The sequence below is a fragment of the Lactuca sativa genome, chromosome 5 (assembly GCF_002870075.4).
Source record: "Lactuca sativa cultivar Salinas chromosome 5, Lsat_Salinas_v11, whole genome shotgun sequence".
In the NCBI taxonomy this organism is placed as follows: Eukaryota; Viridiplantae; Streptophyta; class Magnoliopsida; order Asterales; family Asteraceae; genus Lactuca; species Lactuca sativa.
Genome location: NC_056627.2, coordinates 16630931 through 16648440, shown reverse-complemented (window position 1 = coordinate 16648440; position 17510 = coordinate 16630931). Strand labels below are relative to the sequence as shown.

General features: G+C 38.5%; 1 protein-coding gene across 2 annotated transcripts; it reads right to left on the bottom strand.

The window, feature by feature from the left end:
* Window positions 1-15738: 15738 nt before the first annotated feature.
* LOC111910531 (uncharacterized) lies at window positions 15739-17258 on the bottom strand. 2 transcript variants are annotated; one of them, XM_042902378.2, is made up of 4 exons: window positions 17012-17258; window positions 16726-16932; window positions 16371-16576; window positions 15739-16176 (listed from the first exon to the last, which is right to left on the bottom strand). In XM_042902378.2, the coding sequence occupies exons 2-4, from the start codon at window positions 16813-16815 to the stop codon at window positions 15918-15920; spliced, it is 555 nt and encodes a 184-aa protein (XP_042758312.1). In that variant the 5' UTR covers window positions 16816-16932; window positions 17012-17258; the 3' UTR covers window positions 15739-15917. The 2 variants fall into 2 exon arrangements, with proteins under 2 accessions (XP_042758312.1, XP_023762134.1); XM_023906366.3 differs by having other exon boundaries at window positions 17050-17258.
* Between the last annotated feature and the right edge of the window lie 252 nt (window positions 17259-17510).

Sequence of the window (17510 nt, the reverse complement as noted above, 5' to 3'; positions counted from 1 at the left end):
CATACGCGTATCAGGGAAACTATGACCTCTAGGGTTGGGTTGAGAGTTGGTTCCCGGGATAGTGGGAAGTGTCTGAGATTTTGTGGTGTTTTTCAATATGGTGGTCACGAGGCATGCTGGGAGCGGATTCGGGTCAGGATCAGGAGCCGGAGAGGGCGTCAGGGTGGGTCAGTACCGCCCGAGGTTATTGTTCAGATGAGTACAAGCGAGTTGGATGCTAGGATTCGTGAGATCCTGCATGATGAGGTTGCTGCGTTGTTCCGGGCCGAGCTGCGGGAACTGTTTGGGTCGATCAAGACCGCCATGGTTGATGCGGAGGTACGATCAGCCGGAGCCAGTAAGTAACCCCAAAATACCATACATGATATTTGTTTTTGAGCTTTGATAGAACAGCATGCTAGTACTAGGCTAAAGATCTTCAGGGTTTCATGATAAGTGTTGCCTGATTTATGATGCCTGCTAGCCTAGGGTCCTCTGTGGGAGATTTCCGGTGTTCCTCAAGGAGTGAGGATTGAGCGTTTGTTATGTATGTTTTCACTAGGGTGTTGTGGTAGTACTTCATACAAATATGGGTAGGTGTGGAAGGTAGTATGGGCCCGTACTACTGAAAGCACAGGACCCATACGCGTATCAGGGAAACTATGACCTCTAGGGTTGGGTTGAGAGTTGGTTCCCGGGATAGTGGGAAGTGTCTGAGATTTTGTGGTGTTTTTCAATATGGTGGTCACGAGGCATGCTGGGAGCGGATTCGGGTCAGGATCAGGAGCCGGAGAGGGCGGTCAGGGTGGGTCAGTACCGCCCGAGGTTATTGTTCAGATGAGTACAAGCGAGTTGGATGCTAGGATTCGTGAGATCCTGCATGATGAGGTTGCTGCGTTGTTCCGGGCCGAGCTGCGGGAACTGTTTGGGTCGATCAAGACCGCCATGGTTGAGTCTTTTGATGAGCACTATGCGGCTCTCACTGAGACGGTTGCCGCCGCGGCTACAACGGCTGTAGCAGCGACAGGGGGAGGAGCTGGTCGAGGTTTTCAGTATCAGGACTTCGATAATAGGAAGCCTCCTACCTTTGATGGAGTTCAGGACCCGATTGTTGCTATGAGGTGGTTGTCGGACGTGGAGGGGTGTTTCTTCATGTGTTCATGCCCTGCTGATCAGAGGGTGAGGTGTGCTCTGAACCTGTTGAGGCTCGGGGCGAAGGATTGGTGGAGATTGACCACGGGGTCATACTCGGATGTGTAGAGGGTTGTGGTTTCATGGGATTAGTTCAGAGAAGTGTTCAGCACTCGTTATGTTCCGCGGGTTGAGAGGGAGAGATTGGCTCAGGAGTTCCTTGAGCTGAAGCAGGATTCGGAGTCGGTGACGGAGATCACCAGGATGTTCATTGAGAGGGCGATGTTTTTCCCTGAGTTCGCTTCGGAGCAAGCTCAGATGTCCCGATATCTGAGTATGCTCAAGAGATATATCAGACAGTTTGTGTCTACGTAGAGGTGTGAGACTTTGTTGGAGTTGCAGGATACCGCCAGGCGGCATGAGTTAGAGATTGAGTTGCAGTTGCGAGAACTGAGGCAGGCACCGGTGCAGTCGCAGCCGGTGCCGAAATGGTCCAAGACCGTTGATTCTAGGGTGGGAGATCAGAGCAGCCACGCTTGTGGGAAGTGTGGGAAGGGTCACACCGGAGTTTGTAGGTCCGGTGGTGCTTGCCGCAAGTACAAAAAGAAGGGGCACTATGCGAGGGATTGTCGGCAGTCAGCCCTGATTCGGGATTTGAGGATTTGTTATCATTGTCATCAGGTTGGACACTTGAGGGTCAACTATCCACAGCTTGCTGCAGGACCGGTGCAGGCTCCAGCACTGGCCACTTTGAGGATCACGGGCGGAGGTCAGGGTGGAGCGGAGCCCCCAAGGGCTCAGGGTCGTGCTTTTCAGCTTACAGCAGAGGAGGTCAGAGCAGTGCCGGATGCAGCGGCGGGTATGTTTCTTTCTTGATATCTTGTTATCTTGTGATTATTGTGGAGTATTGTTTATCTGCTAGTCTCGTTGTGTGGTTTTCGATATGGTATTCGTTGTTCTTTGCGGGTTATGGTATGGTTATGGGTTTAGTATTGGGAATTTCGTTGGTTATCATTCATGAGGGTTATTAATGGAAATCTGGCGTCTGGTTTGAATGTCGGGTAGCATCTGCATTCTGAGGAGTGGTTAGCTGCAGATTGAGTTTCTTTCGAGCTCGGGATGATCAGTGTTGTTATGTGATTTTGTGAAGGTTGCTCGTGCTAGTGGGGATCAGTTCGCGTGTAAGTGTTTGTGTGGTGTAAGGTGGTTGAGGGAGGTCGGTGATGATGACCGGTGATTGATAGTCAGTGCTATAAGTGAGGGAGAATTGGAAAATTCTCCGGAAGATCGATGAGCATGTAAGGTTGTTTAGCTGCTTGGGATTCAGCAGTGTTTTTGTCAGCCAAGAGCATAGGCTGGTATGAGTAAGTGGCAGGCATGCGGGGCGGGATATAGACCAAGGGTATTCGATTGTGGAGGGCTTGGGATCAGGCCGGGATTAAGTATGTAGGATGGAGATAGAGTTCGGAACCCCTAGAGGGCTAGAATAGTACGCATGGGGGAGTCTCCCGGAGGGATAACTCGGAATGATGAATGCTAGTTGAGCGGTCCGGATAGACTGAAGGCCAGTAGGCGTACCAGTCAGGCCGAAGGCTCGGAGGATGGTCCAGCCAGACTGAAGGCCCTGGAGGGCGGTCCAGATTGAATGAAGGCTCTGAGAGTGGTCCAGATTGGCTGAAGGCCTGGTAAGGCGGTCCAGTCATGCTGAAGACTCTGCAAGTATTGTTAGATCGGTTCGAGGAAATAGATTGAGTATGTCGCGATGTGTTAGCATTAGAAGGTCTGGCCCCGGGTATTGATCTCGATTAGTGGAGATAGTGCATGGACTCGAGAGTCCTTGCGAGCAGATTCAGAGCATGTGTGTTGCATGGATAGCGGTTATGCTATAGAGGAGTGGTGTAGCGTTGGGCGAGCACCGTGGCACTTGTCGCAGTGACAAGGCGGCCAAGTGGATTTCCTTGGTAAGGATAGAGAGAGGAATGTAGCTCCGAGAGGGAGTGTAAATTCACAGAAGTGAAAGCGGCAGTGCAGAGTTATGATTGGAGTGATCCAATTATGGTCATTAAGCAGCGTGATTGCGGCAGTGGTATGGAATCACATCCGGATTGGATGACTGTTGAGGTCGTGGAAGGGATTCTGCGGGTGTAGAGCCAAGAGGCTCGGAAGGGGTGCAGGGATGGAGTCTTGGATTCCCAGTTTGATTCTGATCAAGGAATTGTGTATGTAGTGGTGATTCATCTTAGGGGATGTTTGGAGGTGTCTTCAGTGTGAGGGGCTTTCCCAACCCGAGGGTGCTAGAGCTAGTTTAGCATGTGCATGCGATTGCAAAAGGAGAACTCATGGGAGTTGCTCTGAGGCTGAAGAATGTGTCATTCTGTCAGCATGGAATGGATAGAGTTGGACTCGGATCGGGAACCCGGTGGTTCAGGGTTATATCTAGCTCGTAAGAGTCAAGTGATTTTTGTGATCAGGATCGAGAAAAGTGCCATGGAGTGGTACTCGGTTGATAAGTGTAGAATCTGATAAGTGTGGTTATCAAAGGGTGAATCCGGTGGCCGGCTTGAGGCGGTGGTCAGAACACCGCAAGAAAAGTGAAGGTTGAGTTTCGGATTTCAATGGTTGTGTCTTAAGGAACCGGGTTTGGTTAATGCCAGGTGGTGCGTTGCGGGAGAAGTTCTGGAGTCGAGTTGTCACAGGCTTCGAGGGCGAAGCCTAATTTAAGTGGGGGAGAATTGTAACACCCCATTCCTAAAAGTACTTATTTGTGAGTCCCCGGGATTTAAGAGGAAGGGTATTTCGGTCCTTTTGTGGGAAAAGTGGAAGAAAGGGCCAAATATGAAAGTTGGGACACGCCGAGTACGCCCAGCGTAGGCTGGGTTATGCCCAGCGTAAGTGTATAAATGGATGCGGGTGCAGGGTCGAGTACGCCCAACGTACTAGAGGTACGCCCAACGTACTCTCAGAGTTCTAAAACCCTAAAATTAGGGTCAGCCACTATATAAGGAACATGTTGGTTCATACCCTAGCCTCCATAAGCTCTCTCTTAACCTCAGAAACCATAGATAGCCGTTCCACCTCCATTGTTGGGTGTGTTTGGCCTTGGAAAGCTTATTTTGGCAAAGGAGAGGCTAGAAGAAGAAAGAGGAAGTTGTCAAAGAAGGAGTTGAGTGGCTGGAGCTTATAGATCTGGAAAGATATCATCCTTTGGAGCCTATCTGAGGTATAAAGCTTCTTGCTTGTCATTTATATTGCATAGATCTAAGTGTTGTGAAGTTTTGACATCATTCTTGTCCCAAAAGTCCTCATCTTGATGCATGTTTTGAGTTGGTCGAGATTATCTGTCCTTTCAGACCTTTGGAGAGGTCTTGAGTGAGAAAAATGAGGTCCCAAGGGCTGTGGTTGCTCCATGTGTGAGATAAGTAGGTCTTAATGGATTAAGACCTTGGATTAAGAGCTTTATGGACGTCCCAAGTGATAAAGTTTGAGACTTTATGAATCTTAGGCATATTTGGCCTAAGGATCTGAAGTTTGGGCTTAAGAGCTTAAGCCATTAAGAAGTTATGAGGACTTAATGAGCAGCGAAGTTACGCCCCACATAACAGAGGAGTACGCCCCGCGTAGCGGGTTAGTGCCTCGATCCCCAATCGCGAATCAGCGTGTACGCCCAACGTACTAAGGAGGGTACACCAGCGTACTCCCTCTGTTGGGTTTTTCATTTTGGGCCTTAGGGATTGGGTTGTTATTGGGCTGCTGGATTTTGGGCCATGACTGGACATTATGGATGGAGTATTGTGGACCCATTAGTTGTTATGGACCATGGGTCTAGCCCCATTTGGTGTGGTGGGCCCAATTTAGTAAATTGGGCCAATAGTGGGCTTTGCTTCGGACTTTTGGTCTTTGGGCCATCAGTGGGCTTGAGAGCTTACCTAGTGTTGGGCCAGATTGTGTTAAGGGTAAAATGGTCAATTTACCCTTGGAAGGGTATTGTGCTTAGCCTAATGATTATTTGTGCTATGTTGGCTAGTTCGGGATTTTCGGTGAGTCGGTGATTCGAGAATCTACTTCTTCAGTTCAGAGTTTCGGCAGTGGCAAGGTGAGTTATCCTCACTATATCAACAGGGTCTAAGGCACCAAGGTCGGCCCTTTATCGGATTGAGATACGGGTATTGTTGTTATGTTATTGCTTTGATATGTTTGCAACCTGGTAGCTAGGATGGTATATGTTAGAGACCTGGTTAAGGTCGGTATCCTGTTATGTAGGATGATGCTATGCTAGTGACCGGTTAGGTCGGTATCCTGGTTAGGATGATGATATGTTATGTGATCTGCTAGATCGGCTTGTTGACTGTGAATTGTTATATGATTGTATGTTTATGTGCACATGGTTGTTTGGACTGGGGTTGGGTTGAGGCGGGTCCTGCTTTGTGCTGTAGGCCAAGATACCCAAGGCGGACCGGTTGTCTCGAAGGCCCAGTGAGCGGTCCGGATAGGCTGTAGACCCCAAGAGGGTGGACCAGACGTGCCGAGGCTCAGAGAGTGGACCAGGCCAACTGAAGGCCCGGTGCGGGCGGACCAGTCATACTGTAGACTCAGAGAGTGGACCAGGTGGATTGAAGGCCCGGTGCGGGCGGACCAATCACACTGCAAACTCGATGTATATGGCTAGACTCGGAGGGTAGACCAGGTTGACTGTTGGCCGGTGCGGCAGACCAGTCACACAATAGACCCGAAGTGCATGGATGTTCTGTGTTCTGATATGATATGGCATGTTATGCGTCTATGGTATATGTGGTAGGTATTTTGGGGGTATCTCACTAAGCTTTCGGGCTTACAGTTGTGGTTTAATGTTTTTCAGGTTCTTCAGGAGACCGTGGCAAGGAAAAGGCGTGATTGTACCTCTCCTCATGATTACGTTTTATGATGTGATTCTGGGAAGACTCCGATAATAATTGTATTGAAAACCTTTTTGTAATAACATTGAGAAAATGGGTTGTTTTTGAAAAGTTAAAAATTGGTTGAATTTTTATGGTCGTTACACATGAACTGCATGTGCATACCAATGTTGGATCGGTCTATGATTGTATTCATTGATGAAATCTTGGTTTATTCCAAGACTTAGGAGCATCATGAGGAGCACTTGAGGGAAGTGTTGGAGACGTTGAGGAGGGAGAGACTTTTCACAAAGTTCTCTAAGTGTGAGTTCTGGTTGCGTGAGGTGCAATTTCTGGGGAACCTTGTCAACCAGAATCAGATTTTGGTCGATCTAGCCAAGGTTGAGACCGTGATGTAGTGGGAGGTTCTGAGGTATCCATCTGAGATTCGAAGTTTTCTTGGTTTAACGGGTTATTATCGGAGATTCATCCAGGATTTCTCCAAGATAGCAGTTCCTTTGACCCGACTGACAGAGAAGACGGTTACATTTCGCTGGGGACTGAGTAGCAAGAAACTTTCAAGACTTTGATACAGTAGTTGTGTGAGGCGCCGACTTTGACCCTGTCAGAGGGTGTCGAGGATTTTGTAGTATATTGTGATGCATCGATCACAGGATTGGGGGCAGTGTTGATGCAGAGGGGTCGTGTGATCGCTTATGCTTCGAGGTAGTTGAAGCCTCATGAGGCGAATTATCTTAAACATGATTTGGAGTTGGGGGCTGTGGTTTTCGCTCTCAAGATTTGGCGGCATTACCTCTATGGGGTCCGTTTTAATATCTACACGGATTACAAGAGCCTGAGGTATTTAATGGATCAACCGAATCTGAAAATAAGCAGCGCCGGTGGTTGGATGTGGTGAAGGATTATGATTGTGAGATCCTTTATCACCCGGGGAAGGCCAATGTGGTGGCCGATGCTCTCAGCCGCAAGGTAGTTGCGGCTCCGATCAGAGACATATGTTTGAGGATGATAGTGATTACTCCATTGTTGGAGAAAATTCGTGAGGCACAAGCCGAGGCTATAAAGGAAGAGCACCAAAAGAGCGAGTATATTATGGGCTAGGTGGCTTCCTTCGATTATGACATACGTGGATTATTGACTCTACATTGGCCAGTTTGGGTCTCGTATTGGGGCAATGTGCGTCAGATTCTGATGGAGGAGGCATACAAGTCTAGGCTCTCCATTCATCCCGGGGTGACGAAGATGTATATGGATATCCGTCCTGATTATTGATGACACTGCATGAAGCGGGATGTGGCTTGGTACGTGGAGCAGTGCTTGACTTGTAGGAAAGTGAAGGTCGCACATCAGCAACCTCACGACAAGATGTAGCCATTGGAGATTCCCGTATGGAAATGGGAAGATATTACCATGGATTTTATCACGAAGCTACCCCGGACTGCGCGCGGAGTAGAATCTATTTGGGTCATTGTGGATCGTTTGACCAATAGCACACATTTCATCGTGATTCAGGAGAGTATCTCTACTGAAAAGTTGGCTAAGATTTATATCAGGGAGGTTGTGACACGTCATGGGGTGCCGGTATCAGTGGTTTTGATAGAGATGTCCGGTTTACTTCCAGGTTTTGGAAGATGTTTCATGACGAGTTGGGCACTCGTCTCCATTTCAGCACAACTTTCCATTCGCAGACCGATGGTCAGAGTGAGCGGGCTATTCAGACCCTTGAGGATATGCAATGGGCGTGTGTTCTAAATTTCGGTGGGAGTTAGGAAACTTTCTTCCATTAGCGTAATTTTCATATAACAACAGTTATCATGCCAGCATTGATCGACCTCCTTTCGAGATGCTCAATGGGAGGAAATTTAGGACCCATGTTATGGGGAGTACCAAGGTGGTACTTAAGACCACCGAGCTAATTCAGCAGGTTCGGATTAGGCTTCATATAGCACAGAGTCGGCAGAAGAGTTATTCTGACAGGCGCCGGTCAGATTTAGAGTTCTAGGTGGGAGATATGGTTCTCCTGAAGGTGTCACCTTGGAAAGGTGTCATCCGGTTCAAGAAGCGAGGAAAGTTGGGCCCCAAGTATATTGGTCCTTTCCGATAAGTGACATGTTATCAAAGTAAATAAAAATAAACTAAAATAAATGAAAATATAATAACTAAAAACAACAACGAATAATCAAACAAATTAAACTAATTTAAAACCATTCTCCGAAAACGGTGTTAAAAACTTGAAGTGTATTTTTAATGTATTAGTTTTTTTTATAGTTCTCAATCTATCGCTTCTAAACCATACCTTAGAGGCAGTGAACCCGATCAAATATAGTCTACTTTTGATAAGCAAAGGTGTCGAACTCAAGGGGAACGATAGTGAATATATAAATGAAAGAAATAAAAAAGAGGGGGGGGGGGGGGTGATTATGAAAGCTTTATTAAATCAATGACTAAGCTAACTAGATAAACTGACTAGAAACGAGTCACTTCAGGTACTTTGGTTCAAGTTAGATTACATCTCAAAATCATGGATAATAACTTTAATGCAATGATCATTTATTCATTATTCACTGATTCCTAACTTGATTCGTGTATTTGGTCCATACAAGAATACTAATGACTCTAAGGACTTTTAATTTGATCGTCATGCCATTAATTATCCCTAAATTCATTGTTCTGTTCGTATCATGCAAGATTTGATTTTTATTAATCCTAAAGATTATTAGAATTAAATTATGCTAAGAATGGTTATCTAAAACATGTACACACATTAAAGTTCATAACTTATTAACCTAACCCTAAGTTTTGATCCAAAACTAGTCACAATTATTTTATGGTAATAAAAGAACTATGATTGAAGAATATATAAGTAGATTGTTCTTCTAATCACATAAGCTTAACAATAGGCAATAAAGTAACGAGCTTTAACACATATAGACTTTCAATCGAACTTTCACAATAAATTAAATAAGAAAACACAATCCAAATAACAATTTAATCCAAAATTTCAGGATTCATCTATTTTAAACACAAAGCAAAATGTTTTAACACCTAAATTTAGAAAGTAAAAACAGTTGGAAATCAATTGGAGTACTAATCGTTGTCAGATCTTCACTCTATATCAGTTTAATGACACTCTGACCACCTTATAGACTCTCAAAATCATAGCTCTGAGGTTTATAATCGCATAAAACGAATAGGAATGTAAGATATGTTTTTAGGGTAATTTTTTTACTTAATTTATAGGTTTCATCGTTTCCACAACGTGGTAGAGGTCTCACCATGTCGTGGTGGTCAGTTTCCTTATTGCACACAAACACGTATACTGAGATGGGTTTTTTTTCGTGATTTTTTGATCCACCACGTCGTGGTAATGCCTTTGCCACGGTGTGAGAACTGTACTTCATATTTTGGCGCGAACATGAAAGTCATCCAAAGTTTTGTCTAGTTTTCGGTACATCTTGAATCTCCTTAATCGGAGTTACATTTATTAGATATGTCCAAAATACTGAAGAAATGTCAATCTGCCCAACATCATTTTTGCGTAATTTTCAGCTATGTTCTCCTCTTTTGCATCACATCTCACATTTTAACTGTAATTATACATTTCAAAGTATATATATATATATATATAATATTTTTACTCAAATATATTAAGACAATGACTCAAAATACATACTTAAATAGTGTCATATCATTTATCATATATATTATATGATAGTTGTTGTGGATACGTATGTGTCACACGTAATGCGTGTAACATGTGTATAGTAAGTTTATGTTATTTTAAATTGTCACAATTCATTATACTGTTGTCTCTATATTATTTTTTATACCATAAAAAGTTTTGTTAAATGAGAAAAAAAGGTAATACGTCTATGATCATATAATAACAATATTTTATCTGATTTTAATCAAATTTAGAAATAGAAATTATCAACAATAATTAAAACCTTAACAATTTTTCTTACTCGGGTTGTAAATTCTCTGTTTCACCTGTTTAAAATTAGTAATCGATATTAGTTGATTCATTAATTTAACCAATCGTGTTTCGTAGATGCCACTAGACTATAAGGCATATATGCTTTTCAATAAGATGGGATTTAAATGCCACTAGACTAAGTCCGGAAGAAGCTACGATGAATCTTAAAATACATTCACATCAAAATCTTAGCATGCTAGATTTCTAGTAATCAAAAATCATATTTAAATGCCAGTAGACTAAGTACAAGATGGGATTTTGTTCGTAAAGGGTCATGGCCATTTAGCTCATTCAAGAAAAATTAAATGATATACCGAATTCGATTGATAATAAGAAAAAGGAAATAAATTTGTGAAAGGAAAGAAGAAGACATGTGAATGTTTGAATAATAGAAGTGTTCGGCATGTGCATTTTGTACTTGTAGAGAAACAAGTGATTAAAAATGTGGAAGCAACAAGATCAACACTTGGTGTATAGGCATACACTTTTGACATGTTTGTTGTATCTATAAAGAAGATAGACGACCTACAACCACCCAAGTCTTTAATAAAGTACCATCTAAAGTACACAAAACTTATCAAAATGTTGGCTTCATTTCCCAAATATATGTCGGTCATCCACGTGTAGGAAAAATGCCCGCGGACAGTATTTAAAGTATCATCATGAACAGACTCGTGTCGAAACATGAGTGAATGTGTCGAGAAAGGAAGAAAAGAGGGTGTTAGTTTGGATTTCTAAAGAATAAATCACGTGCTTAAAGTAGGTGTGGATAGTTGAAATGATCTGAAAATTTAGACCTATGCCAAACCGACATAGAATCGAGTAGTATAGATTCGTCTAAACTGGCAGTATTAGGTTAGTCCTTATTCATTGCTCTTTTACCGGTCTCGATTGGCCTTAGAGCGGTCTTGGTTCAGGTCTAAATTGCTCTTGGGTTGGGCAAACCCAATCCGATCTCCAACTACTGGTTTTCCTTCAAATGTCTTTCTAACAGCTAGTTGTTCATCTTTGATATTCAATCCATTTGTAAATTTTAAAGGTATACTATGATAGTATTAGTCAACTTTTAGGTCATGAAGAAATTGAAATAAAGGAAATACAACAATTTGTTGACATTATATTCAACAATTATATAACATATATTATAATCAATACATGAGTTGAGACACAAGACGCGAATACTCATTTTCTGTCTTAAGGCAACCAACTCATTAAATTAGTTCTTCTTCAATACATGAGTTAGTGAGTTTTATGAGTATCACCTCGTGGTTTAATAACCAAAACATTCAAGAATTCAAACGTCTAATATTCAATTTTATAAACAATGGACAATCATTGGAATGGAATTGTCGAAATTTTTTACAAACTTTGATATTGTAAAATGGTTTCTAGAAAGAGAAAATTTAGGTCGATATAAGATCTCATTCTTAGTGGTTAAGGATGTACTAACGGTTTAAGTTAGCACCACAACTTCATAGTCTTGTTTTTCTCTTAATGACAAGATATTAAGTACAAAAAGATGTATATTGACACGTGAAACAATACAAAATGTATGCGATGCTTAAATACTATTATGATTTGATGGAGAGAGAACAAAACTATGTGGATCATGAAGAATGCTTAACCTATATGAAAAATGAGATTTTGAAATATGAAATGGAAAAAAGACATCGAAAATATCATCTTATACTAACTCGAATGTTGAAGAAACCAACAAGGACTTCATTGCCGACACTCTAACAAAAAATTATGCAACAAGTACATTGTCCAATGTCATTCCTCACCAAAAATCCGGCCCATGCAAGAATATGTATATATCAACGACAACAACTATAATTTTTGGAAATTTCTTTATCTTCTATGTCTGTACTATTATTCAACAATTTATAAGGATTTTTTTTAATGTTAATTGAATATTAAATTTTTATATATTCTTGTTATGAGACAAAAGCGTCGAAAAAGATCGAATCAGAAAAATGACCATAAAAACCGTCAGACCAACTAATTTAAACCGAACTAAAACTAAAAAAATAAAAAAAATAATAATAATAAAAAAAAAAAAAAAAAAAAAAAAAAAATCTATCCAAGACTGAACGATGTCACCTAAGAACAATTCACCAAAGACCGGATCATCCAAGACTAATAATCTACTACACATACATTTTTTGCTATCTTACGCCAAAGTACATTATACATTTGGATAAATTGACATATGTGTATCAAACATAGGAGGTAAGCAATTACCTAATTCTAAGTGTAGGCCCGGGCCCAAGGTTGAAGCCCAAGACATATTATCATTTACAAGCCCATATCCAATGCATCACTCCACACAACTTGAAATAAGCATCTAAAACCATTTTATTTTTATTTTTAATTTTAAATATCATGATTCAGGCCCAAGTTTTAAGCCCAATACATATTGTGTTTGGACATGGGCCTATGAGTGTTTACACCCTTCAGCGTCAGTAGAGGTTTTAGTTTCAAGTCTGAATTTCCTATTTATTGCTTTTTAAATATAATGATTCATCTTTTTCACATTAACTTAAGATTGGTTAATGGAGACCTGTAGCCTCTAGGGATCCCTTGCTTTGTCATGTAAATGGTTAGCGTCTTAGCGAAGAGAATTTTACACACATGTGATGTTTTTTTAATGATAACAGACAGGCCGTCTATTTCAAGTTCTATATTTATGTAACGTGTAGCGACATATTAAGTGGCGTCAATAACAAATGTTCAAATTTGGCTTTCAGAACATTTAAAACTGAAGGTTGGTGAAATAGTTTTTTAACACAATATTTTAAAAATCAATTCAAATCGGAAAACCAGAGACGATAACGGTTCAACCATAATCGGTTTTATACCAATTTCTAGATTAGATCGAACCAGACACTTTTTTCAAAAGCCAAATTGAACCGGTGTAATAGAACCGGTAAAAAACCGTTTGAACCGGCTTATTGAATTTGGATAGTTGTATTTCTTAAAAACAAGGGTAATCAATATAAAAAAACATTCAGTTTACACCAAAATTCTAATTTGACACTGTTTTTTTATCAAATTGACACTGGATTTTTCAATTTGTTACAATTCTAACCATTTTACCGGTCAAGCAGGTTACATGATGACATGACATGATGACGTGTCAGTTCCGATAACATGACATGCTGACATAATATGCTGACGTGTCAAAATTGAATTTTTTTCCACAAAAAACACTAAGTTTTCACTTTTTTCAATTTTGACACTATGTTTTTGGGTTAAACTCATCAAAACCCTCAAGTTTTCAGGGTTTTGTCGGTTTTGCCCAAAGTTGAATTTTATGTTCGTTTCTACCCTAACATTTTCCAAAAAATGTTCGGTTTTACTCTTTTACCGGTGATAACAGGTTACCATTATATTAACTTCGCAAAAAAAAAAAAAAAAAAAAAAAAAAAAAAAAAAAAAAACCCTTAAATTTATAGTTTTTTTTTACACTTTTACACTATGTATTTTTTTTTCATATTATACGTATTCAAGCAGACAAATCATATTTATATACGAAATTTTTTTAATTAAGTATTGTATTTACATTTTTTTAATGTTATATATATATATATATATATATATATATATATATATATATATATATATATATATATATATATATATATATATATATATATATATATATATATATATATATGTATATGTGTGTGTGCGCGCGTATGAGTTTTTTTTTCTTGGATAAACCATTTAAGATTTAAAAAAACAAATTAATATGTTTTTAGAACTATAAATACGTATTTTTATGTATTTAAAAGTATACATATCAATAAAAAACTTGTTTATTCATAAACATGTTTATATAAGTATATACATATATTTTTAGAAGTGTAAATATGTATTATGATATATGTTTTTTTAAGTATAAATATATTTTTAGTATAGATACATATCAATATATAAAAAAATAAAAATATGTATTTATACTTCTGAAAACTATATATATAAAACAAATATTCATAATTCTAAAAATATTATTTATCTTTTTAAATGGTATAACCATGCAAAAAAAACACACACACACAAACAAACAAACAAATATATATATATATATATATATATATATATAAATATATATATATATATATATATATATATATATACAATACTTAATTAAATATTTTTTCGTATATAAATACGATTTTTCTGCATTAATTTCTATATTATAAAAAAATATACTTAGGGTAAAAGTGTAATTTTTTTTTTTTATAAATTTAAGGGTAAAAACGCAAATAAATGGTAACCTGGAAAACCTGCTATCACCGGTAAAAGGGTAAAACCGAACATTTTTTCAAAAATGTTTGGGTAAAAACGAACATAAATTTCAACTTTGGACAAAACCGACAAAACTATGAAAACTTGATGGTTTTTATGACATTAACCCTATGTTTTTTTTTCGTTCCAAATCGAACATCATTTTTTCCAATTTTGTTTAATGTTAACAATTTTCAATTAAAACCATAGTTTTGTATAAATGTAAGTTTTTTTTTTTTTTTTACATTCAAACCATAATTTTATATATAAATATGTATTAGTTATATAAAAACCACATTTTATATTAAATACGCAACTTTAAAATGAGTTTGAAGGGTTGGAGGTGTGTAGTCGATCAAAACCCGGATGTCAAATTTGCAACCCGTGAAATTTTACATTTTATTAGAAGCTTATGGTTAGTTTGATTCTCATGATATAACTAATGCTTATTTATACATTATGCTTTGAATGTAAAAAAAAAAAAAAAAAAAAAAAAAAAAAAAAAAAAAAAACCTTGTATTTAAATAAAAATGTGGTTTTTAAACGAAAAAAAATATATTTATACGTTTAAAATGTAATAAAATAGTATATTTATACAGTTTCAAATGGAAAATGGTCAAAATTGAACAAAATTTGATAAATGAAACATAATGTCAAAATTGAAAGAAAAAATTAAATTTATTGTCAAAATCGAAAAAAATAAAAACTTATTGTTTTTTGTGGAAAAAAAATTCAATTTTGACACGTCAGCATATCATGTCAGCATGCCACGTCATCAGAACTGACACGTCATCATGTAACATGGTTGACCGGTTAAGTGGTCAGAATTGTAACAAATTGGAAAATACAATGTCAAATTTGAGACAAAAAAAAACACAGTGTCAAATTAGAATTTTGGTGTAAACTGAGTGTCTTTTATGTTGTTTACCCTAAAACCAACCCATTTCCAAAGGAAATTAAACAGCTCAATCCATCAGGTTATTCGAATTATACACAACTCAAAGACTAATGATGCACACCACTAACGAACACGGCTTCGACGCACACTAGACACCTGTCCGATGCCAAATCTTCTCAACTTGAAACCTTTTAGGAAAATACATAAAAATCATTCAAACCAAATCTTCTCAACTTGAAACCTTTTAGGAAAATACATAAAAATCATTCAAACCAGATTGAAACGGCGGCCGAACTGAAATCAGTCACTAGATCGGTTCAATTAAAAAAGTGGTTTTTAAAGCATTTTTTTGACAATATACCTAATGATGTTTGACTTATTTTTGTTCACGATGAAAGTGTCGTCCTACTTAATTATGGTCCTTAATCATTTCTGTTACAATAATCATAATCTAAATTAAAAATTCATCCAATCAAAAGTAATTTATTCTTTTTAATCAGTTTTCTTGCAGGAATTCTTTCTTAGGTGTTTCTCCAAACTGATCGTTTTAATTTTTGACCCTAAAAACATAAAAAGAAATCAATTATTTATACAAAACAGTAACACTACAAATATAATTCTTGGTGGAAAAAATTATAACATGCACTTCACATACACAAAACAACCTCATAGACAAATGTAACACCTAAAAAATAACCCGAAAAATACTCATGTCAATTTAGAGAGACCACAACCAATATAATATTTCTCATTTATAGGCCCCCATGCCCACATTAGCTTCACCACCATATGGTTGAAACGCACCCCGGGCCTTGGAGTAAGATGCATAGTAAAACTGTGAGACAATCCCCGTGAAGAACACGAAAGCCGCCCCTGCTGCAAACACTCCCTTTCTCACCGTCTCACAAGACGGAGGTTCTTCATTGAATATGGTCCTGTACTTTGTGTGGTACCCGTTCCTCACTGAACCCGCAAGCAAACACGCCTCGGCAATAAAAAATGTTATCCTGACACACACACATAAATCAATTACTTGCTCTGATACCATATCGTAACACCATAAAAAAAACATGTTATATTGATCAAGTGCTCTGAATATCATATTGTAACGCATCAAGTTCACCCAAAAGCCCAAAGTTAAATCCTGGCCCAATAAACTCTTAATTAACTTAAAACATATCAAAGATGTTGAAGAGTATACCAACAAAAGATGAAGAGGATAACAGCACAAGCCCGTGAACCGGTAGGGTTCAAGGCTTTCCCGCAGCAGAAGCATCGGCTAGCCACCATTATAAGAATCTGGCTAGCAAACAGAAGAAAAAACGCACCAAGACCATAACCGGTTGAAATGTCTGAATCATACACACAGTAGTTGTACTCATCTTCTGAATCTTGTTGTATTTTAGCCTGTTGATCATTCAATCGATTAAAAATTCAAAGATTTAACATTTTAACTATACATTTTTCAATTAAATTCACAGAATGAGTGCACATCGAGTTGAACTATAGATGAAACATACTCGATCGATAATAAAGAATTGAAAAGTTTTACTCACAGTGCTTCTCCTTTGTTCAGCAGCAACAGCTAAGCCAAAAGCGATGAGATCCAGAATAGAAACAACAACCATTAACAACTTGGAAGCCATTGATGAACCTTGAGCAACAAAAACGGAGTCGCACAGATCTAGATCTCACAGTATCTTTTCACCCTTTTCGATTTTATAATATAAGGGATGAATTGATTGTCAATGAAGCGAAGCTAGCTGCGTCCATAAATAAATAAAAAATTCAGCCTAATAAAGACAGACATAAACACTTGAAGAGAAGATGTTGACATTTTACCGTTTCAGTAAACAGTACATAAAAAAAATAAAACTCACAAATGAGGATGCTTATTAATGAAGGGTTTTCGATCTGTTTATTGGTTGGGTAACTGAAGTTCACGTGTAAGGGTTAGGTGATTGAAATGAGGGAATGTACAAGGGATGTAGCTGAATGTACAAGCGAATGGGGAGGAGGTTTGAGTTTCCGGTGAGGGTGGAGTGTCGGTGAGCGTAAATTAAGGTTTAAGAAGAGGACGTTGGAACAGTTTGTGACGGTGAGATGACATCCAACGGTTTGTTTTTAACCACAGTTGGCGGGGGTGGTGGGATTTTGCCTTTTCGTTGGCATCCAGCAAGATTACTTGTTACTTTACTAACCACACTCTTCTTCGTTGAAAAAAAATATAGTATTTAATTTCATAATTTTCCCGTTATCATTTTTATTAGCATAGCCATAAGATTTTTTTTTTCTATAAATTATTATTATTAATTTTTTTTATTTACATTTGAATATATAA